General features: G+C 34.1%; 2 protein-coding genes across 6 annotated transcripts in view; one reads left to right on the forward strand and one right to left on the reverse strand.

Annotated features, from left to right (window-relative positions):
- LOC126755192 (uncharacterized) overlaps positions 1–21151 on the forward strand; it is a 260812-nt gene extending 239661 nt beyond the window's left edge. For 3 of the 5 annotated variants that reach the window (XM_050467585.1, XM_050467587.1, XM_050467586.1), the window contains one exon: positions 15709–21151. In XM_050467585.1, the coding sequence (XP_050323542.1) occupies positions 15709–15935 (227 nt within the window). In that variant the 3' untranslated portion in view covers positions 15936–21151. The remainder of the gene's footprint in view (positions 1–15708) is intronic. The other 2 variants (XR_007666466.1, XR_007666467.1) reach the window with 2 other exon arrangements.
- A 2536-nt stretch (positions 21152–23687) lies between these two features.
- Positions 23688–25060, reverse strand: LOC126755193 (U6 small nuclear RNA (adenine-(43)-N(6))-methyltransferase). Its single transcript, XM_050467588.1, has 3 exons — positions 24885–25060; positions 24195–24823; positions 23688–24103 (listed from the first exon to the last, which is right to left on the reverse strand). Exons 1-3 carry the CDS (start codon positions 24987–24989, stop codon positions 23929–23931), a joined length of 909 nt encoding a protein of 302 aa, XP_050323545.1. The 5' UTR covers positions 24990–25060; the 3' UTR covers positions 23688–23928.
- Between the last annotated feature and the right edge of the window lie 223 nt (positions 25061–25283).

Genomic DNA, 25283 nt, shown 5'->3' on the forward strand with positions numbered 1-25283 from the left:
ATACATTTCCTGCGCTCATCTCCTCTCTACACGCGTAAAAAGTTCCAATTGATTTAATAAATTCCGAGTTGCAGGTGCAAAGTGGCATGTTGGCGCAACTTTTATTAATAACGACAGCACATCGGCTAAAAGCTGCCCGAGCACACCTATACTCGCATGTTGATGCAATCGAAAGTGCTCTTAGCTCGCTTTTACCTTTCGCATTTAGCAACTAAAATCTCAAAGGCATCACTTGCGCTTGCTAACCCGCTTGGGTGCATCGCAGACATGCTGGCATTTGGACTACAAGCTCTTTGTTTGTATGTAGTTGCATTCGGCTGGGTATTCGTTGGTGGCATGCAGCAGCAAAGGTTGCATTTTACTATTAATTAAATTGCTTTGCGGTAGCGCGTATCCCCAAACGCTTTTACTTGCCATCCACGGCGATAAATCAAATTACGAATTCATTGTAGAGTGCCTTCGAATTTGATTTCCATAAATTATACCGTGAAAGCAACGAAACAAGGTTACGGGATAGCTCTATTTCAATTGGAAAGTGTTGCAATGAAATTCTTTTATCGTGAATAAAGGTGAGCTTAAGCTTAGGTCTAAATAGCATGCGAGTTGTAATTGTGTTAGAGCGTTTTGGTGGTTCAGAAAAGAAATAAAGAGATGACTAAGTCTTTGAAATGCTTTTTGAGACTTTTTGTTAGATGATAATACCCGCCAGTGGCGTAGGATACAGGATATTCATGACTGTCATATTAGCAGAAATCGTATATATTTATTTATTGATTTCTGTACAAAAGACATGAGTGAAAACATAAAATATTGACAAATATATGTAGTTCTACTCCGGAGTCTGTTTGAATAACTAGTATAATAATGTGTTCGATTCGCCACGCTATATTATATATTTTTGGAAATAAAATGATAAATAAAACATACCTTTGAAATAAATATAAAAAAAAATGTCTTAAAAAGTGTTTTTGAAAAATCTTTAGGTTTTATTTTTAATTAAAAAAAATTATTTATGGGAAAAAAAATTTTGTTTTTAATTTTATTTAAAACAAATATTTATGAAGAAAAAAAATTTTAATAAATGGTATTGTTGAAAAAAAAATATATAAAAAATATCAAAAAAAACTTTTTTAAAAAATATTTTTGGAATATTTCTATTTTGTAAAAAAAAAAATATTTTTGGAAAAAAATTTTTAAATAAAAAATATTTATTATAAATATATATAAAAAAAATTTTTGAAATATGTCTTTAGTTTTTTAATTTTAATTTTTGAAAACAAAAAAATTTATGGAAAAAAAATTAATGACAAATATTTTTGAAAAACAAAAAATATTAAAAACCATCTTTAAAATATATTCTTGGAATATTTCTTTAGTATATTTATGGAAAAAAAATTTAAATAACAAATATTTTGAAAAATAAAGTTATAAAAAAAGTATTAAAAAACCAAACATGTTTAAAAAATGTTTTTGAAAGAAAAATCCAATCAAAAAATAGTTTTTGAAATAATTAAAAAAAACTTTTAAAAAAATTTTAATATTTTTGAAAAAAAACATTTACAAAAATATTTTGGACTACTATTGGACACTATTGTTGAAAAAAAAATATTATAAAAAATATCAAAAATAAACATGTTTAAAAAATATTCTTGGAACATTTCTATTTTGTAAAAAAAAATATTTTTGGAAAAAAATGTTTAAATAAAAAACATTTTTGAAAAAAATTATAAAATATATAAAAAAAATTTTTGAAATATGTCTTTAGTTTTTTAATTTTAATTCTTGAAAACAAAAACATTTATGGAAAAAAATTTAATGACAAATATTTTTTAAAAACCAAATATATTGAAAAACGTCTTTAAAATATATTCTTGGAATATTTTTTAGTATATTTATGGACATTTTAAATAACAAATATTTTGAAAAAAAAAATTTATAAAAAAAGTATTAAAAACCAAACATGTTTAAAAAATGTTTTGAAAGAAAAATCCAATCGAAAAATAGTTTTTGAGAAACAAATTTTAAAAATAATGTTTGGAAAAAGTCTTTTAGAAAAAAAGATTTTAGAAAATAAAAATATTTTTGAAAAATATATTGAAGGTAAATTATGGCATATAAATTTTAAGTTTTTATAATGTTGTAAGGTCTCAAAGTCAGGGTTTTTTGAAAATATAAAATAATTATTTTTTGACATTGACAAGAAGAGACATGTTTAACATCTTTCTTATAAGCTTGACGGAAAATTTTTATACACCAATAAAATAGTTAACGCTTATGATTTTTAATCTTCGAAAAAAAGTTTAAAAAAATATTTTAATATTTTCGAAAAAAAAAAAAATTAAAAAAAAATAAAAAAATATTTTTAATATTTTCGAAATAATTAAAAAAAAAACATCATTAGAAAAAAATTTTAAAATTTTCGAAAAAAAACATTTAAAAAATATTTTGGAAAAAATATTTTGAAAAATGTTTTTGAAAAAAATTTTGATGTTTTTAACAAAAAAACAAACAAACAATAAAAAAAAATATTTTTGATACTTTAATAAAAAAAATTTATAAAAATATGACTGGAAATAAAATTTTAGAAAACATATTATTATAAGAAACGTATTTACAAAAAATATTTAAAAAAAATTGGAAAAACAATATTTTGGATGAAAAATGTATTTAAACCGTTTAAAAAAGATTGTTTGAGAGAAAAAATACATATGTACGTTTTTGAAAAAAAACCTGACTTTGACCTTTTAAAATAATATCTTTGTTATAATCTTAACCAAAACACTGTGTACATACACCAATGAAAGTTAATGCTTATAAAAACTTTTTAGAAAACAAATTTTTAAATAAAGTTTACAAAAGTGTTTTGAAATATATTCGAAAAAAATTAAAAAAAAGACATTTAAAAAAAGTTAAAATTTTGAAATAAAGACCTTTTAAAAGATATTTTTGGAAAAAATGTTTGATAATTTTGAAAAAAAGACAATAAAAAAATATTTTTGATATTTTAAAAAAAATATCTGATGGGAAGCAAAATTTTCGAAAAATTATTTTTGTAAAAAAAAATTTTGATGGTTTTGAAAAAAACTTTAAAAAAATATTTTTGATACTTTATTTAAAAAAAAAATTATGAAAATACAAAAGAAAAAATTTTCGAAAAATATTTAAAAAAAAAATTTGAGAAAACATATTAAATGTAAATTAATGTAAGCAAATACAATATTATTGTGTATTCGATATTATAAGGTTTTAAAGAACGTTTGGTCTACATTTGAAATATAAAAGTTTTATGTTTTTCGAAGATCTGATTTCATAACCTTGACTGAAAAATGTTATGCATCAATGAAAAAGAGATGAAAAACGGTTATTGTGCCCACATTTTCAAATTTTTTTCAATAAACTAAATTTAAAACTTCGAACGCATGTATAGTATGCCGATTTTGGAGGCTAACTTCGAAAATACTGAAACTTAGAACACGCTGTTATTACTGAAGAGGAATGTAAAACCAGTGAATGAGATTTTTTATATATAATATTTACTCTATCAATTTTTTTAAGTCCAGAGAAAATTAATAAATTGTCAAAGGAACTTCGAAAACTGCCTAATTGACAAGCAATATCGAAAAAAAAATTAACTTTATCATTCCAAGCGCGCAGATGTGGGTATACGTAGCCTTAAAGTTTATTTAACTCGTATCCTCATGGCTTTGAAACAATAACAGAAATAGCTATTGAAACGCAAACAACTCATTTCATAAAGATTTCAATATGCACGCGCATATTTCCAAATTAAAATTCGTATATCCCACAGAATTGAATTGCTGGCAACCAACACAACTTGTGCCCCTTTACACAAATACCTAAGTGCTTTGTAGCGCAGTTTCACGCAACCAATTATAACCCAAATGTGCCACATATCAACTGTAAAATGCGCTGTAATTGCCTTTTTAAATGTATAGAGGTTAGACAGGCGCACACGGCGTATGAGTGACTCTTCAATTACCAAACCAAATGCGAACAGCAACCCCAGAAGTGTATATGCATGCATATACATATGTTTTACTGCATACATATACATATGTGTGTGTGTGTTGGCAACTGCCAACGTATATTTAGGACCACATCGTGTTATGACAGGCAAACAAGCGGAAAAAACGTTTACAGAACGCCAGCAACGCCACACGCCAACAGCTGGGGCGCACAGCTTGCATACATGTGTGTATGTATGTGAACACACACACACCAGTTTCAGCAATGTTTTTCAAAGTTCAACAAAACTCGTGTAGCGCATACATTTAGTTACATGTAGTTGTTTGTATGCGGCAATAACGTCATTGCATGCCTGGCAAGCGTCCATCATAAGCGTCGGCCACCACATGCCCCGCGCGGCAACTTGCTCAGGGTGAGCGCAGCTTTGGTCGCCTGTACGGAATGTGGCGTGCGTGGTGAACGCATAAATGCTATTTATTAATCTGGGTCGAATGAGTTTAAACAGTAGCTGTGTTGTGACGAGCAGACTAACGGACGGATGAACGGAACCGGAGTAAGACAGACAGCAAGGCTTCACTGCAGGTGCTATATATGTGCTTGTAACGGTTGTTATTATTAGTTGCCTGTTAGGAAATGCGTGCTGCAATTCCTACAGAAATTACATGTGAGAGACCAGGAGAGTTGTATTTCTATTAGAGAGTATTTTGGTGGAACACATTATCTCTCTTTATGTCTTTTGTAAAAATAAAAAACCCTTTGTGTCAGTTTGTGGTATAGTTTGTTCGATTCGCTACTCTCCAACGCTCTCCAACGCTTGGCGAATCGAAGACAGCTAGTAATAAACATCATCGATTTCTCCGCTCACGAGCTTTGCACACGTCCGGCCTTACCTTGAAAGTTTTAACTCAGCACAAAGCTCTGAAGCTCTGACTTAACCTCTTCGTCAGTGGAGCTTTCTGTAAATAGCTGTTAGACATTCGCAACTTCAAATTATTTGCTCTGACGATTTTAAGCATCGGAAAGTTCGATCACAGACCTTTCCCTAACGGAATATGATTGAATCAAGAAGAATAGCGTTTTCATAATTTTTAAACAAATTGAACGTTACATAGGATGGTTTTAATTTAAATTCATCTAACTTTCATCTAAATTAATATTTTTTTATTTCTTAACTCAAATATTCTTAAAGTAATATAAGCTGAATCATACGATAGTTTGATATGAAAATTTCATTACCAATAAACCCTGGTTAACTAACCGCCGGTTAATTTTTTTTAGAATTTTAACTGATATATTTTCAAACTAATGTAATCTGAACCATGCATATGTTTAAAATGATAAATTCTTTACCACAAAAGTCGGGTTAACTAACCCTCGGTTAATTTTTTCTATCAGATATTTTTAAATTAATGTTAGCTGCACCATACAATAGCTTGAAATGACAACTTCATTAACAAAAAGTTCTGGTTAGCTAACCACCGGTTATTTTTTTTTTTTTGTTTATTAACTCAGCTATTTTTAAACCTTACCATTGCTGGAAATGACAATTTCTTTACCACAAAAGTCGGGTTAACTAACCCCTTGTTTATTTTTTTATTTATTAACTCAGCTATTTTTAAACTAAGGTGGTTAACTAACCACCGGTTGATTTTTTTATTATTTTTTACTCAAATATTTTCAAAGCAATCTTAGCTGAACCATACATTGGTTTGAGACAGCAAATTCATTACCAGAAAACTTCTGGTTAACTAACCACCGGTTGATTTTTTTTATTATTTTTTACTCAAATATTTTCAAAGTAATGTAAGCTGAACCATACAATGGTTTGAGACAGCAAATTCATTAACAAAAAAGTTCTGGTTAGCTAACCACTGGTTATTATTATTTTTTTTTTTTGATTATTAACCCATATGTTTTTTAAATAATGTATACTGAAACATTCTTTAGCTTGAAATGACAATTTCATTAACACAAGATTCTGGTTAGCTAACCATCAGTTAATTTTATGTTATACTCACTCACTTATTTTTTAACTAATGTAGGCTGAACCATACTATAGCTTGGCAAAACAATTTCAATTTCACAAAAGTCTGTTTAGCTAACCACCGGTTACTTTATTATGTCAAATATTTTGTAATACCAAAAAGTTGACGAAGACTGCATTGTGAATAATGAAACGTCAAATTAACGGTCACCTTTTGTTAAGAATAGTCGTAAACCGGCGGTTTATCCTTAGGTAATATTCGACGTTTTAAATGAAATACTGCTGCTAACCGCGACATTGTACAAACACTTAGTAAGTTTAAACCTGATTATATGCTGAGAGTTTTCGAATACCTCATTCATGACACATTAATAATATTCAACATCTTTCTTAGTGTTATCAAGCTTTAACTTTGTGACGATAGACCAGTTTCACCATTGTGAATGGCTCAATTATGAAATAACTGTCAAAAATCATAATCCGGTGGTTCTGACAAATGGGCGTCTAAACTGACGGAGCTTCTAGGCTCATAAACTGGTGCATTTGGGTATAAACAGTAAATCAGACGTCTAAACTGACGGACACGGCTAAATCGACACAGCTCGCCATGTAAATCATTTTTATATACTTTTATTTTATAATGACTCCAACGTTTCCTTCTGGGTGTTACAAACTTCGTGGCAAACTCAATATACCCTGTATTCCAGGCCGCTGAGAAACTCCGGGAAACGAAATTATAATGCCAAAATTACCATTTGTCTGACTACCGAACCAGTAAGTTACGTAAGTCGCTAAAAATATATAATGAAGTTTCCGAAAGGGCTGACAAACGGATCAGCGAGAGATGGAATGCCTTAAGGATCGCTACGATCATACGAAAACAAGCATAATTTTTACTCACACAGTTTCTAAAAGACTGCAAGGTGGTTGTAGACCTAATGACAGGTCACAACTTACTGCCATAACAAACGAACCGCATGGCCATAAGTGGCGACGGTACATGCAGAAAGTGCAGGGAAGTAGGCATGAGAGAGACGCTGTCACACGTCCTATGCTTCTGTTTGGAGTTATTTAGAACTCGTCTCAGACATCTAAGAAATGCGCAGTTCAAGGGACTAAATGAAGTGTCAAAATTGGACCGATTTGATAGCTCCTAAAGTTCGCAAAAAGCGTTGAAGTCCTGTATGACGAATACTTCTGAATACTACTAAGCCTCAAACTGGCATTATCAATAACCAGTAGGTGTACGTATGGCGTGACAGTCGGCCAGAACTTGATTTATACTCATTTTTTTTATGTCAACAAGTGCTTCATTTCCTACACGCCCACTTAAAACAGGATTTGTAATCACATCCGCAAAAAGACAATTTGCAATTAATATAGACTTTGAATGACCCATTGCTTGAGTCCTTAGTGCGATGTGTCGCTGCTAATCAAACTGTGGTGTAAATGCAAACCTATGAGAACTGTGCAACAATTTAGCTTGGAATGAACAATGTTGCGACTTGAGTCAGTTTGTATATCTCTTTTGAGAATATGAGTATTTATGTATACATTCCAAGGACACAAATGTACCTGTTTCGACGGACGGGTACCATGAACCAGCTAAAAAGCTGGAATACCGCTCATAAAGGAGAATTTTCCATACCAGAACTTAGTTTTGATTGGTCAGTTTGTATAGCATATTAAGTATACAAAATTTAGGAACCACTCAAATTCTGATGTTCCAAAATTCTCACAATACGGTTTTTGTGGAAATTGATAGTAAATATATGCTATAGTGTTCTATTATCGACAGTTCCGACAGTTAGACGGATGGATAGTGGCATCGACTCAGCCTGTCATGCTAATCGTTTAATAATACTCTTGAGGGTAAGAAACTTTCTAGCGGGTAGCTTACTCATAGGATTGCCGAGATTGAGATTGATTATAATCAACAAGGATACCTTTATTCTTATAAAATCATTTTGAAGTGTTTTATCATCAAAATAGATGGACTTATCCCTATCCCAATTCTGCTTTAACCCTTATCGTTGAAAATCTTCTTACATAACCAATTAAAGAAACTATCTGAAATCAATTAGATATTGCTTGAGAACGGTAGCCATTCCAGTTTCCTGAAAGTGAAGAAATCCACAAATTATTCACGAACAACCATTAAATTCAACGAAATTGATAGTTTAGTGTGATTTTTGGTCTGGTGGAAAAATCGGTCCGTACCTCTTTCGAAGTGAAGTCGGCGACAACGTTACTGTCAATGGAGAGCGATATAGACTGATAATAACCAACTTTTTGAGGCCGCAATTGGAAGAAGTTGTACTTGACAACATCTGGTTCCAACAAGACGTGGCTAAGTGCCACACAGCACGCGCAACAATTGAATTATTGCGAGCGAAGTTTGGATATTCGATTATTTTAAGAAATTGTAACATTGAATTGCCGCCAAGCACACCATTAGACTACTTCTTGTATGCTTTTTGGAAGTCGTTGGTCTTTAGCAATAAACAAGACTCTCTTTAACTTCTTTAGAAGTCAATATAGAACGTGCTATTCAGGAGTCAAATTCGGTGTGGGATTCGTGGTGGAAGAGAGACTTCATCGCCGAGTCCTGACATTCACCCCGATGGTCTCCGGATCGGTAAAATTGTAAAAACCTGTATTTGTTTGCTTGCAACATTGCAACGTCAACCGCAATAATTTTTTGCCGCCGAACAGCTGCTGCTGCTGCCACTGTTGGTGTGCTATGATAACAAGTAAGTGTTATTGCTGTTGTTATTGTTCTATAGTATGTCATAACGAAAAATGGCTGCTTTCCACGCGCAAATGTTGTTATTTGCATGCACTTATTTGCAAGTCTGTGGGTTGCACGCAGCAGTGGCACGTTCTATGACTTCACATGTGTCGTGTTGAAGGCATTTTGCATATTTGCAACTGGCTGAGATTGCATTTGCTGCATGTATGAGTGTGTATATGTGCCGCAAGGCTGGATGTGTGAATACACTCGTTTTTCTCGCAGCTGTTTTTTTGTTATTTTTTTTTTTTGTATTTTTGCATGAGAATTGAAAATCTCGTTGTCGAAATTATTGACGTTCACTCGATCACGTCCGAAAGCCGTTCGGTTGGTCGAAATAGCAAATTCGATTACCAGCGATGAATCGTTCCACCGCCAATGCCAGCACCAACGCCAAAGGCAATGAAAGTAATTCACTTCGTGCGACGTGATTTGAGAAACTTTTCAAGTCTGCTGAAATGTGCCGCAACGGAAGCGTGATTGAGGTGCATACAATGAAACGTGACCGAATTAAACACTTTTCAGTTTTATTCAATATTAAAAGAGTTCTGTGGTGGCTCAGTGTTTATGAATAGGATTTCATTAAACAAAATATTTAAATATCTTTCTGGCGTATAACTGCGCAGATAGTCGATTTTATTAGCTGTCTTCGGTAAGCAAAAGCTGTAGAGAGTAGCGTATCGAACACACTATGGCAGCTGCTCAAACAGACAGCAGGTCTTACTGTTCTCAGAGCGTCGAGAAGATGTAAACGAGCGTGCCGGATGGCCGAGCGCGTCAAGAAAAGATGAAAATATACTTGAAGATTTGTCAGGGTTTTAACGAGACGGAAGTGATTGTGATATTAGCCCACCAACCATTTGAAAAAGGTGTAACCCTTGTTTATGAATGCAGTAGAATATCATTTACATCAGCCCGACAGCAATTTTTATAATCATATATATAATCATATATATAATCTGTTTTTTCCAGCACACCTTAATCAGGATCTTACTGGTCTCAATCCCGATGGGCACGCGCCCGGATTACTTTTCTCCGCACATTTGTGCAAATGCATACAATTGGGGATATTTGTATTTTCGTTGTGGCATCTAGCGTCGCTCTATCGCTTCTCTCTTATGGTTAGGTACTCCCTCAAGACATCCCTTTTGGAGCTGTGGATGTTTATTCCGAGGCAACATTTATTCGCCTCGACACCGTAGATTCATAGAATGTTTCAAGTCTTTTAAGGCGAACATTACTCTTTGTCAGGGGCTGCCTACTGTATTGTCACAGCTATCCTAAGATCTTAGGTCGTCTGTAACCGTTGGTGGCCTGAGCTTAGCCATTTAGCGAAAAGTTGTTTGAGTGATTTCAGGATTGGAAGAAACACAGGCAGAAATGCAATATATCTGGAGGCGATTAGTTTGAGGGGGACAAAATAGATATTCGTAAACAAAGAAACACTTTTTCGTATTGTGGATAAGTAAGAGTTTAACCAGCTACAATAACCAAAACCAAGCTGCGCAAGGGTCACTCAGGTTTCAATCGGTATCCCGAGCCCTTTTATCTCGGAGGGATTAAATAAAAATGTTAATAACTCCGCGGCGAATTGCGTTCAGTATCCGTCGAAAGTTGGTGTCGTTCGAAATTTGATTGGTATATCGTTTCAGTTGCTCGAAATATTGTAGGAATGATCCTTATGCTCCCAGGAGGCGGCTCCACTTCGAACAGATAATTGACCTAACAAAAAATATTCGAGCCTCACTATTAAGAATTTCAATGAGAGTTATCAGAGATATCCTGTTACAGTTGTGTCTTTGTCCTTACTCCAAGTGCTGCCCGCCAGCGACTCCAAATTCTTATTGCGGCTCTGTACTTTGGTAACTATCGCGGTTGTGTACGGAGTGAACGAGTTCAGACAGTCGAGTCTAAAAATTTGGGGTTTTTGATTGTCTCAGTTTTAACATTACGACCGAACCGAAATTTCAAGGTCTAGATTGAACTTCTTCGACAAATTTGTAAATAGGTTCGCTGTAGAATTGTTAGGGGAGAATTTTAGGTTCCTTGCAGTAAAGAAGCGAGAAAGTTCTGGGCTCACTTTTGAACACTTTCCATCAAATCCATTGCCCAACATCATTATCGTACAAACATCTGCGAATGAGGTAATAGAAACTCGCTCTAGTGGTTATGGAAGAAGCGTGAAGAGGAATTCCCTGTTTAATTTCCCTCTAATGTAGAATTTTGAACTCGAAATAATCCAGATGATTCATTGTCCTGCTTTTCTGTTTTGAAGAAAGCATAGTTTGTCCAATGTCCACAAGCAGGGCTGTATCTGAGTCAAAAGGGATGTTATTGGTTGAGACCATGATAAATCTCGGCATTTATGACGTTAAATGCTGTACTGGTGCTGTTTACTTTACGGACGCCGTACTGGTGTTCGGCTAGATATTAAATATAAGGTATCCACACACTCGCTTGTATCGAAATCAACTCGCCAAATTTGTTTCTACTCTCAGAACTTAATACTTTTGAGAAAATAGTGATGAGTAAAGAAACGGCAAAACGATAACATTAATTATCGGTTATTACGATTACAGTATAAAGAAATTATGGCGCTCTTGTATCGATAACAAATGACGTGATGGCAAATGATTATTCCATGTTTCTGAAACCTCTTCCTTTTACCATAAATCGAGAATTTTCAATTACAAAAAATTCTTTCCAAATTTTAATTTTGAAACCATAGTTTTATAATCGATAATCCATTTTAACAATCGATATTCGATATAATAATAATCGATAATCCAGTTTTGCAAACACCACGGGTATAATATGAGAACGTGCCTCCATCCTATTAAAAAATTCCCTAACTATAGTCACAGGCCATTTTAGACAAGTCTGTTCTCCGGATCTAGATCCTGGCACCAATTATTAAGAATGGTTGAAAAATGTAAATTTAAATCTGCAGTGAAAATGTGAGCGCTTCTTCTGAAAGCTATAAATATTTTGGACTCCATTACAACCCGTCATTTACTGTCACTTTTGTTACTGCCACCGAAAATCGCGCAAAAGCTCAGACCCACAAATCTCATTTTACGAAGTTCGGCAAATTACAGTAACAGTTTGTTGTTGTTTTCGAAACATTTCAACCACAACTTTGTCATATATGCGAAAATTATTGTGTTGGCCAAAAGGAAAAGTTTGCTCCACTAACAATCAAAAAGTAGACCAACAATGATTTATGTATGAGGAATGTGTATGTGGATATACATACAATATGTACATATATATCTACTTGTAGATATGTATTTACATTTCTATATATGATCTACGCATGTGCCTGAAGGCGCTGAAAGCCCAAATCACACACAAAAGTTGTAATGAGAATTTACTCGGAAAACTTTAAGTTTAAGTTGGAAACTTGAAATTCTCAAAGTTTGACGGCCACTGAAATGTAAAAAAGCAGTAAAAGGAAAAATGTGAAGGGCACTTTAATTATGAGCATAGCTTATAGTAGGCAAAGCCTAGTTAATTTTCTAAGGAAACTTAGCTCATTTCTGATTTTCAGAATAGATTGATACGAGATCCCAGATTAGGTGGTAAAATTTTGTAAAAAGAATGATTTTTTTTTACATCAGTATGGAGCGAGCAGGTGTTCACCTGTCTTCGTGCACCCGGGCGCTGGATCTATGATCTATTGGCTTCGCGTGAGCTCAGTAAGCACGGCTTAGGTGTCCAGAGTGGAATGTAAAATGTCCACTGAACTACTAGCTCTTAGTAAGGCTCACATGGTCGCAATGTGAAGGTATTTTTGATCCGTACTTAGGAGTTCTTAATACGTTTGCAGTGGTCGTCATCGGCGTTTCGAGTTCAGGGTTTATGGTAAATTTATGGTCCTTTGCGCATTGGCAACGGCAATACCACAGTATATGGAAGGATGAGCTGAACGAAATATACGACGACTTTGACATAGTTCAGCGAATTAAGAGACAGCGGCTTGGCTGGCTAGATCATGTCATCCGAATGGATGAAAATACTTCAGCTCTGAGCGTATTCGACGCACGCAGTACCCGCCTGGGAAGCATAGGAAGAGGAAAATCCCCACTCTATTGGAAAGACCAGGTGGAGAAGGATCTGGCTAGACTTGGAATCGTCAATTGGAAAGGAATAAGGACTGGAGTTGTAAACGCAGCTATTGCCGCGTAGGCGGTATCTACGTCAATAAAGAAGAATAAGACTTAGGAGGTCTGGGCATCACAACGGACAGGCGTCTCTAGCTTGTCCAAGTGGGATTATTCGTGAAAAAATTAATATATTTACCAAGCCTAACCAACTATATAAACGTCATACTTATAGAATCTTTTAAAGGCCGAACATTTTAAGTGTGAAAATTGATTTATTCAACTAAACTAACTTATTGATATTTTTTCAAAAATTTTAGTACACTTTCAAATGACTTTTGGAATTTTTACGAGACGATTTTTCATGCCAAGCATTCGCTCGAAACTTGAAATTAGGTTGTTGGAAACCATCATCCTTCAAATCAACTTCAATTCAATTGTATATCAGCTTGCTTATTATATAATATTTCCGGTTTTGAGTTTTTTCTACAGCGACCACTAGCAGCTCGTTTTGAATTTATAGTCTACATTTGAGCGCCTTACTTTTCAGGCCACACTCGTGGCCTTAGCTCAACTGTCATGCTACGAATGACTTATTGCAAAAAGTTTTTACCATGCCGCAACGGAATAATTCTCTGGCTCTATACCAACTTATTGTATGTGCAAATATCACGTGACTCTGGTGTTGCAACTTTAGTAAGCCAACATGCATTGATCAAACCTGAGCTATATTTCATTTCATTCTCGTTTTTTATTCGCCAAAGCGTTGAAGGTGTGAAAAGTGGCACAGATGGAAAGAATGTTGGTGTATGAAACCAAAAATTTAACTCTACCTCCCTTTTACTTTTATCGCTGTAGCAAAATTGATAGAAGTTTAGAATACACTAGCCCCTGGAGTTCTCTCAAACCTGCTCATGCGGATTGGCCTGTTTAAAGTCGCTCAAGAGCTCTCTCTCAGTGTACAATTTTGAAAGTCTGTCTACAAGCCCAGTTCACGATAAACACTCACCTTTTCCTATGCCTCCGACAACATTCGAGAACTCGAGGAGTATCGTGGTGGAAAAATGGAGTTGTTTTGCAACCGGGTGCCGGACCCAAAGTACGGCAGAGCTTTTAGATAGGACTCGAACTCTACCAAGATTGTTAGTGTGTCCGTTCCACATTTGCCAATTGGTTATCGAAAATGATTCGCTGCATTTGCGCCGTGATGAATGCATGATTTGATCCGCTGTGCTTTTAAGCACACCGGACGTTGTTCTGTTAGATTTATCAGTGATACTAAAGCTTATTTGTTATTATATAGTTTATTTTTCAGAATACGCTTTATTGTTTTACCTGCATCTTCTTGAGAGGCGCTCTAGAGCACTCTCTCAGAGTATAATTTTTAAGTCTGTCAACAAGCTCAGTCCCCGAAGAACACACATCTTGTTCTATGTCTTCGATATCACTAGTCAAGTCCGTCACCCAAATCTAGCAACGAAGGGGGGGGAAATTCGTAAAGACTTTCGAGGACCCCATAGCAAAATCTGGCGCCGAGTCCAATAGGGCCACAATGCAGATCCTGGTGTCACTAACAAAAGAGGGCTCCACTGAGCTGATTTATCTGGTCCAGTTGCAACGGTGTATCCGCGATCCCGACCCTTGCCCTTGGTCTAGTTGAGATATCTTTCTTATCTACCGCTACTAGCGTAGCTCCGGGGTATAGCTGCCCTACTTTGACTTGGCGGCTTTATAAAATTCTACCAATCTCTCTATGCCGCAAGCAGTCATTGACGGTGGTGGACTCAGGATGCTTAATAGCATCTCTAGCGCCACATTAATCAACGCAACTTGCACCTACTTGTGCTCTGAAAATGTTTCCTTCGGGATCTCCCTCAACTAGCCACCCAAAGATAATGCGGTTCCGGTTTTTTGGTCGACGCCTGAGCCTCCTCTGCTGACCTTTGCCTCTAGGCTACCACTACTAGTGGCTAAAGCTTAAAATTAGGTAGAATGCGGTAAATATAATATCTTGGAACTCCTTAGTAAGCTCTACACTGCTTGGCGATTGCAGTTGTACGCTTCTGGGCAAATAGGTTGAATGACGCTTCTGGCTACTGCGCATCTAGCTCTCGTTGAGTCATCGACCTTAAAAATAAGCCAATTCACTGTTGAAAGTTTCTCTTCTAGCATCTCTCTTCACTTCTTTCTTTGTCGCTATCATTTAACTACCAGGTTGGTTCCGGCTGTCTCTGATGTTGTTTGCTTCTTGAAACTGGGCTTAGCTTCAACTGCAGAGCTAGTTGCACTTAGACTAAGCTTAGCAACTAGTTCCCTACGGTTTTTTTCAAAAGATCTGCACTCCTTAAGTTCTTTATTTCTTATAATGTTCTAGTTCATATTTGGTCCCACGAGTATAGAGGGTATGTAGGCTCCTTTGTATCAGTAAGCTCCTTTCGATACTTGGCTATTTGAGGGCACCCAGCAACGTTGATGTTCGGCACGGATCGCATGACACATTGATCCAAACCGCAATTGTACCTCTTGTAATAGTAGGACGTCTTATTTGAATACTGTGCTAATGAGGAGCAACGAACACCCAACTAAAAAGTCAGACTTTAGCTGATATCTTCGAACTGCAACATCGGAGAACTGTGAGTAATCCCTTCTTGCCATCGTCGTGAAACTATGATATTTATTACCAGTCCGTACACTTGTGTTCAGGGTTCGGTGGGACATTTTTGTCGATCTCAATATATCCATTTACATATTCTGGTTTATCATAATAAAACAAACAAATTTCCAATAAAATCTCCAATTTTGTTCATACTAATCTATATACTCTTTCCCTCTTCTCTTTATAGAACTGTGTGACGCAGCTGCGAAAATCCAGGCCGCCTTCCGTGGCCATATGACACGCAAAGTTGTGACCAAAGACACGCCCGACGATATCGACATACAGGAGATCACCAAGAAGGTAGCCGAAGAGCTGGATATCGATCTAAGCGATCCGGAATTGAATAAGGCAGCCACCAAAATTCAAGCCTCATTCAGAGGCCACAAAATTCGCAAGGAAATAGGAACCGAATAAGAGAATCTTGTGCCCATATTTTCCTCATTAAACAACCAAAAAAACAAACAATGTTGCAACAGAAAAATTAATTAAAGAAAAGCATAAAGCAGTAATACTAAAATATGGAAAAGAATAATTGCTAAAAATGTTAAGTAAATACAATTTGAATTATATAAAAAAAAAAACATAAATTAATTAAAAAAAGCATAAAGACACATAGATAATGATAAACAAAAATATCAAGCCATTTGTGAAGGCAATTATTTGGGAGATTCAAAGCATATGCAACAAGGTTGCCATACACCGACAATTGCATACACTGAGCGAAAAACACACAAGCTTTTCAACTGCTGAAGGACAAAGCATAAATAAATATAAATTGTTGAGAAAATTTTAATAGCAAATGATAAATGTTGAACAAATATTAACACAAAATAAAAATCAAACTAAGAAAACAAAACTAATATTGACACTTTATAAGGGTTCAAACCAATGTGCGCAGTGTTGCATTTTCGCTAAATTAATTCAATATGAAAAACAATTATTAAAAATTAAATTGCAAACATTTTAAACTTGATAAATAATTTTGGTCTCAGAAATATTATCTCGACAGACCATTTTTGGTCTCAACAAAAACCTTTCTGGCCTCAGCAGAAATATTTTTGGCGCATTTTTCTTTGGTCGCATATTTTTTTCACAGCACTGTTCAGCGGCATAGGGGTTTCACAACACATTCTTTGAGCTTTATGATAAGTAACTGAAATAAATATATATTTTTTAATTTACAAAAAGTAGTAATTAAAATAATAAGATATATATTAAATATTATAGTCTATGTATTTTAGCTGGTTTTGCGATTTTAAAGACTGCATAATCGCACCAGCAGAAAACAAAAGCTTTGCCAAATTATGTAGTTGTTGACATTATGTAGAGCTCGCTATAAGTTTTACTTACTATTTTGCAGATAAAAAACACGAAATTTCGAAATTTGTTAAAAAAAATTTAAAGGCAGAACAAAAACAAAATTTCGAAATTCTTTGAAAAAAGTTTTAAGAGCAGATAAACCAAAATTTCGAATTAAAAACAAATTTGAGAACTGAACAAAACCGAAATTTCGAAATTAAAAAAAAAATAGTCACTCTAATAACAACTAAAATTTCGAAATTTCTAAAAAATTATTGAGAGCGTGTTGCTAAATTGATTTTTAAAAAAATTTCGAATTAGAACAAATTTTGAAAACAAAAAAAAATTCGAAATTTATAAAAAGAAACTTCGAATTAAAACAAATTTTGAAAACAACACAAAAAAAAATTCGATTTAAAAAAAATATTGAGTGCGTGTTCCAACGAAAATTTCGAAATTTATTTTTAAAACATTTTGAGAACAGAACGAAACCAATATTTCGAAATTAAAAAAAAAATTTGGAGAGCGTATTGCTAACCAAAGTTTCGAAATTTATTTAAAAAAATTTTGAAACAGAACAAAACCAAAATTTTGGAATTTTTTTTAAATTTTTTGAGAGCGCGTTGCTAACCAAAGTTTCGAAATTTATTTAAAAAAATTTCGAATTAAAACAAATTTTGAAAACAACAAAAAAAAAATTTCGAAATTTAAAAAAAAAATTTTGAGAGCGTGTTGAGAGCAGAAAACCTCCAAATTTCAAAATAAAAAAAATTTAAAAAGAACAAAACCAAACTATGAAATTTTTTAAACAAAATTTTTAGGGTGAGGTGTTAACCAAAATTTCCGAAATTAAAAAAAAAACTTTGAGAGCGTGTTTTTAGACTGTTCTATTTAGTTTCTAAAATATCTGAGGTATTGTTTGATATTGGTCACCTGTTGCGGAAGTTTTCAAGCAGTTTTTGATCTTTTTTGGAGAAATGTTCGAGGCACATTTGGTACTCAAGTTCTCAAGAAGTTTTTAACCTTTTTTGAAGAAATTTTTGTGGCACATTTTGTACTCAAGAATAATAAAAATTTTTAAACTTTTTTTGGGACATTATTGAGTCACATTTTATATTCAAATCCTCAAGAAGTTTTTGATCCTTTTTGGAGAAATTTTCAAGGCACATTTCGCGCTCAAGAACTCAAAAAGTCCTTTTTTAAGGATAATATCTAGTCATATTTGGTACTCAAGTCCTCAAGAATTTGTTAACCTTTTTTGGAGAAATTTTTATGGCACATTTGGTGCTCAAGTCCTCAAGAATTTGTTACCCTTTTTTGGAGAAATTTTTATGGCACATTTGGTGCTCAAGTTCTCAGAGACTTTTTAATCTTTTTTGGAGAAATTTTCGGTGTCCTCAAGTCCTCAAATCAAGTTTTTTTTTGTTGGGAAGCGTTCAAAAACGAAACAAAAATCTTAAAAATAACGGTTTTTATGAAGTATTCTTCTTCTTTATTACCGTAGACACAGCTAACGCGGTTATATGAAGTCTAGACCACATAATATTAATGTTAAAGTCTCGAATACAATTTTTACTACAAATTATTGCACCGTCTGGTATTTTATATTTTCAAAAACAGGATTTTTGAGTCAATGGTTGATTATTATTTTTTGATATAAAACTTTTTTAGCTAAACATTCAGATTTTTAACACAAGCAATACGCTCTCTTCAAGCGCTTTCTTTTATGCTGCTCTCTTTTTAGAATAACCGTTATTCGTTCAATATTATTAATAACAGTAATTAAAAGGAAAAGTGGAAAAAAATATATTTCGAACTGCTGCGAATATTCAAACCTAATTTCACACACACAAATATGTGAAATGCATAACACAACAACAAATACCAATGAGTAATTAATATTCATAAAGTAAGTAAACAATGTTTAACAGCGTAACTACAACAACAACAAACAACTATTGGATTACAAACCAAACACAGAATGTGCATACGAACAAAAAAGCGGAGCGCATGACCTTGTATGTATGTATGTAAGCCAGAGAGGGAAATAAAATAAATAGAAAATTAAATAAAAACTATAAAAAAAATAATTGAGCGATAAATTTAACTAAAAACCATGGCACGGCCCACATACTATTTCACAAGCAAGTTTTGGAAAAAAAATTTCACAAAAAAGTTTTCGAACTAAAAATTCACAAAAAAGTTTTCGAACTAAAAATGCATAAACAATATTAATATTTATTTACATTTTAATTGATAGCTACACACACAGACACACACATGCATGCATTTCCGGTGCGAGTTTCGCTAAAATCTCGAGTGGGTGCTTAACGGTAAACTTGAAGCGGAGACAATATTTATATGTACACGTGTATATATAGTATATCGACACATAAAATGCAAAATAACGTAACATCACTTTTAATAAGTCTACAGGCGAAGGAAAATGATATAATAGAAACTTACTCACATTCAAACAAAATTTTAGTTTTGGTTATAAAATGGTTATATATTGGTTATCATACACTCATAAAATGGTTATATATTGGTTATCATACACTCATAAAATGGTTATATATTGGTTATCATACACTCATAAAATGGTTATATATTGGTTATCATACACTCATATTGAAACAAAATTTGAGTTTTGGTTATAAAATGGTTATATATTGGTTATCAAACACTCATAAAATGGTTATATATTGGTTATCATACACTCATATTGAAACAAAATTTTAGTTTTGGTTATAAAATGGTTATATATTGGTTATCATACACTCATAAAATGGTTACATATTGGTTATCATACACTCATAAAATGGTTACATATTGGTTATCATACACTCATAAAATGGTTACATATTGGTTATCATACACTCATAAAATGGTTATATATTGGTTATATTGGAAACAAAATTTGATATTGGTTATAAAATGGTTATATATTGGTTATCAAACACTCATAAAATGGTTATATATTGGTTATCATACACTCATAAAATGGTTATATATTGGTTATTATTCAAACAAAATTTGAGTTTTGGTTATAAAATGCTTATATATTGGTTATCATACACTCTTCAAATAGTTATATATTGGTTATCATTCACTCATATTGAAACAAAATTTTAGTTTTGGTTATAAAATGGTTATATATTGGTTATCATACACTCATAAAATGCTTATATATTGGTTATCATACACTCATATTGAAACAAAATTTTAGTTTTGCTTATAAAATGGTTAAACATTCATATTCAAAAGAGACTTGAGTTTTGGTTATAAAACGGTTATATATTGGTTATTATACCTGAGAATGATTTTCGACTTTTTGTTTTTTTGGATGAAACGCTGTTTTGCATTCCAAACAAAATTTGAGTTTTGGTTATAAAATGGTTATATATTGGTTATTATAACTGATAGCGATATACAATCTTTTTTTATTGATACACTGTTTTGTATTTTAGTTGACGATATGTAGATATATGTATGTAAAATGTAACTATGTATTTGTATTTGTTGTTGTTGCCAGCTAAAAAGCGTGAAACTTTGATTGCCGAGCAAATAATCAGCGTAAATATTGCCGCGTCAATTACCGTTATAACTATTTGCATTAGCACACCAATTTGAGAGTTACCTATAAAAACACACACACAATTTATACACACACACACACATACATACACAAGCAAACCACAAATGCAGCTAAATAATTCATTAAACCGTTGGCGTGAGCAATTAACGGCATCTTATTTACTTTACGCAAACTCAATTTATCATTATTTAAATACAAATGTAATTAGCTCTATTTCTAGCAATTAATTCTATTCAATATTTTACACTAATTAACTGATACAAATGTTTAATTAAGCACCGTTATTCGGTGGAAAAGTTTTTGAAAACTTGAAATTCAATGCCGCAATGTATTTTACTATAATAATAACAACAACAACAATGTAAGAACATATTAAAAAATACAAAAAAATCTTCGCAACATCACCAAACAATACAACAACAACAACAAGAACACATTAAAAAAATTTCTACACGCTGCTGCTTCTTTGGTGGCGTCTCCACAGGGCCTCTCTTTACAAACTACTAAACAGTATTGCAATTGTGAAAAACCAAAAAACACAAACAACAAAAACAAATTAACACAAATTTGAACAAAATTAAAAAGTAAAATAACAAAAAACACATAGCAATTGATATTGTAATGCCGCAAATTGTGTGGAAACTAAATTTGTGCAAATAAATAAAATTGAAATAAAATCTTAACAGCATTAATTTAGTGAAAGTAAAGTAATAAAAGACAAAAACTACAACAACTATTGAGTTTTTACTTTTTAAAAAAGTGCGCGGTGAGTATTTTTGGAAAAAACATTGTGGGCAAAAAATAGTGAGATTTTATTCATAATTTTAAAATTCTTAACTTATTCTACTAATAAGTGTTCCTTGTTGAGAGCTAAGCCGATCGGAAGGAGTTCGGCGTGCACCACACCTCGATAATCAAAGAAAACTGTCAACATAACCTTGATTTTTGATATGTTTGACGTGGGTTTTTCGGCTTCGAATCAACTTTGCCACGATATTCGGCCAATTAATCGTCTGTTTCTTTGTCGTAAGCATATATCCAAGACTCATTGCTAGTAATAATACGTCTCAAGACATCCTGTTTGTTCGAAGGTACTATTGTTTGACAGACATTAAAGCGACGCTGTTTTTCGAAAAAATTTAGCGATTTTCGAACCAATCGTGCTTTCACTTTTTTAGGTCCAATTGGTCTTTCAAAATGATTTTCACTGATCCTTCCGATATTCCAACGATGCCAGTAAGTCCTCTAATCGTCGATTCTCAAGCACCAATTATTATCCTTTATTACTTTGAACCGATCGAAAACACTTATTCGTGACAAATAATTATGACCCAAGCCCTTTTCCAACATTCTGAACGTTTCGGCACTAGAAATTTGATTCCGCACACAAAACTTAATGGAACATAGAACCTTAGATCTATTGTCTTGATCGAGGGGCGGAACGATTATGTTCTCACAGTAGATTGCTGATGCGGGCTCTTCTTCCTCCATCGCACTGCTTTGGCCCTTTACAGGTGTCGAGAAGTGTTCCCTTTAAATTTTGAGTGTAATCTGGGTGTCTGTTATCAAGTTTCCATACCTGGCTTTACAAAAGCCGATGCGGGCCTTGCAACCATTCGTTTACAGGCTTAACTTCTTTTCGGCAGAACTCGTGCTAGCAATCATCTCAAGCTCTTGCCGAGTAGACTTTAGCACTTTGGATTGAAAGTGCGTCTAGTAAACTAGTAAGCGTGTCTTCCGTCTATCACAACTTGATCAGCAAGGTAACTTTTTGGAAGTTTAGATACTGAAACTTGATGTTACAAAATGTCACGCACCGCGGCCGAGTCAACCAGCCTCTCTCTAGTATCGGAGTAGTTGTCGGGAAGGCTCAATTTGCCAACGGTTGATCATAAGATGCCTTCTTTGCCCACCTTGGCGTTGACGTCGCTGAGTACCATCTTGATATCGTGACGGGAGTGTTTCCGTTGTTCCTCCAAACATTCGTAGAAATGCTCTTTTGTATCGTCGTTCCTTTCACTCATCGTGGTATCTCGTCCATCGCATTTCCTGGAGTACGATAATTCCGGCTTTGTATTTTTCGAGAGCATTCACCAGCTGAATGGTGGTATTTTCCGTATAGTGGATACAGACATTCTAGATCATATTCCATTGCTTGTTTTCTATGCCCAGCAGTCACCAAGTTATAACTTAGGAGCAAACAAAGATGAATTTCTTCTTGTTTTTTTTTTTGGCTTTCAAATTAAATTTTAGGATAAGAGAACACAGAATATGCTTAGATAGCAGAGTAAACATTAGTGCTATACTGGTCATCAGTACAGAGATGTTGCCATCTTTTTCCAAACCATGACGAACCCATGCTAGCCTAGGATCAACAAGATCGCGTCAAAACACCAGAGGTCACACACTTACTTGAGCCCTTTCAATTAATGAATAAATGTGTCCGCGTACAACTGGCTACCCCTTTGCACGCCCCGCCAACCCCGTTAGGGATTGAGGGATTGATAACCGTTAAAACAACCAGCAACAACAACGCCCCACCAACCCTGCTTACCTGACACCCATCTCCCTTTGGTCTGACCCAGTCGAAACAGCAAGTTTATTGAGCCTACCATTGGATGACGGCGATGACAATTTATGTAATCCTTAGCATCCTAAGTGGATTAGGTACACGTTACAACAACAACGTGAATCAATGTGCAAAACCTACCCTGATTAGACTACCTATTTGAGTTCCTTGGGATGGTAGAGGTCATTTGTTGCCCACTCGACTTGATTGTGGCGGCGCAGTGCGGGAACTAGGTGCAATTTGCTCAACCGTAGAGGCTAATGTCCCAGTTGTGCATCGGCAACATGTTACTACATAACATGTGGTTCACTCCCTATGAGTCTTAAGGCTTGAGCAGGTCCTAAGATTGCTCCATGTATTGCAATTATTACACCTAACCGATGTGAAGTTTGGATGGAGACTTTTGACGCAAACAGAACTGAAAAATTCTTCCAGGACCGAGTTAGGCTCAATTTCAGAACGGATCAGGCGGATGAAAAGCAAGCCTGCTGGTTGGTGTTGCTCCAATGACGCAAAACTTAACCTAAAACTTACCGACCCAAACAGGGTTAGATCGTTGAAATAACGGCAATTATTGTATATTGTCCCCTTACACATCGTTGCATCCAAATTGTATATCAGATATCTTATCCTATTTGTCTAAGTATAAAAAGGTAACGTGATACACTTATTAAAGTAAATGAAATCAGAGTCTTAGTGATTCCTGTAATAGAGAGAATTTAAATTTATTGTACCAGTATGGAACAGATTCTTACTGCAATATAGGACTTATAAAGCTCATTCTCTTAACATTTGATGCACTAATATGAAGCAGCCCTCTTTCCGGTTGAGGATAGAGATTATTCTTTTCGAATTCTTATGTTTATAGCACTTTCGTTCGCTAGTCTTTATGAGAATTATTTAAATATTAAATACAAAATTTTTGCTATTTAAAATTGGCTTTAATTTGCTACATTATGAAGCTCGAAATCACTACTAAAACTCCAAGCAATGCCCCAGCGCGTGGTGTTGCCTTGACAAAATTCCGTACTACACACATTTGTGATCAGTTTCTTAGACAAAATCTCCATAACGCGCGCAACACTGCTTTTGTGACCCAACATTGTTGTATAAATGCTGTAAAATAAAGTTATAAAAAAGAAAGGAGTTAGATAATATATTTTCCTTGGATAATATAAGCTAGATAGTAGAAGCATTAGGAACCTACTAAACGCGCTGTGGATAAAGCTCACTATCTTCAATTATGCGCTGGACAAACTGCACTTCTCCGCCTTCACAAGCCAGTTCCTCGTTATGACCCGTATGGCAATTGTGTGGTGGTGTACGTTTGTCCTCATTTCTTGTTTTGGCATTAAAAGGATTTGGTAACGAAGAATCGTAAAATGGCGGGTTGCAAAGGCAAAAATGAAAGTTAACATCTGGTTTGGCATTAAAGAAGTCTTTGAAAATTATTTGCTTATCAGTCTGCTTGAAAATGTCCACCAACTGTGTCAGTTTATTAGCTTCCACATTTCTCTGTGCAAATGTGAGATTGCCATCATTTGACTCGAGCGCATGCATGTGCCAGGCATTTTTACGCGCTGCCAAGAGCGAGTATATGCAGGAAGATCCACAGCCTATGTCTATGCCGCATATTACTTCTTCTGCAGGCAATTTAAGTAACGCGATCAGGTCTTCCAGCCAGAGTATGTAGTTCAAACGTAGCGGCAGTGTGGGCACAAGACTGCCAGGTGCAAATTCGACGTATAGCTGAAAGTACTCTTCCAATAGCATTTGTGTGAGCGCGCGCAATGTGGCTTCATTGCGATAATCTATGTACACCTTGCCATTGAGTTCCTGCATTGAAATTGGAAATTGTATTAGCAACAATAGCACTTGTGTCTTTAAATATTCTTACCAGCTTGCAAACTTTACGAAAGTCTTTGTATTTGATTGCTAATGCTGTATAATCTGGTGGCGTTCGGAAAATATTCCGCGGATGCATTAATCGTTTATTTTTCATTGTTTACGTTGTACTTGCGGCCTAAATTTTGTTTACAATTATATTTGTGCAATGTTTGCTTTCGCTGGAGACTACAGTAAAACAGCTGACGACAGTTAAGGGATGCCACTTCCTATGTTAATATAAGTTTGACAACTACATAACATTATATTTAACACAAGTTCTTAAAAAAAAAATTATTTATATCTAGAACTCAAAAAAAATTAACTGCAACTTTTTTATTGATCTAAAATTAATTTTATATAAATAAATTTTCTGCTATCTAAAAAAAAAAACACTTTAAAAATTTGTGCA

Source organism: Bactrocera neohumeralis, chromosome 4, assembly GCF_024586455.1.
Source record: "Bactrocera neohumeralis isolate Rockhampton chromosome 4, APGP_CSIRO_Bneo_wtdbg2-racon-allhic-juicebox.fasta_v2, whole genome shotgun sequence".
Lineage (NCBI taxonomy): Eukaryota > Metazoa > Arthropoda > Insecta > Diptera > Tephritidae > Bactrocera > Bactrocera neohumeralis.

Excerpts from the sequence above, each read along its gene's own strand:
- LOC126755193 (XM_050467588.1), bottom strand. The coding sequence starts at position 24,989 with ATGAAAAATAAACGATTAATGCATCCGCGGAATATTTTCCGAACGCCA. Across the intron at positions 24,824-24,884 it reads TTCGTAAAGTTTGCAAGCTG|GAACTCAATGGCAAGGTGTA; the intron begins GTAAGAATATTT and ends ATTTCAATGCAG. Across the intron at positions 24,104-24,194 it reads CTTTATCCACAGCGCGTTTA|CATTTATACAACAATGTTGG; the intron begins GTAGGTTCCTAA and ends TTTATTTTACAG.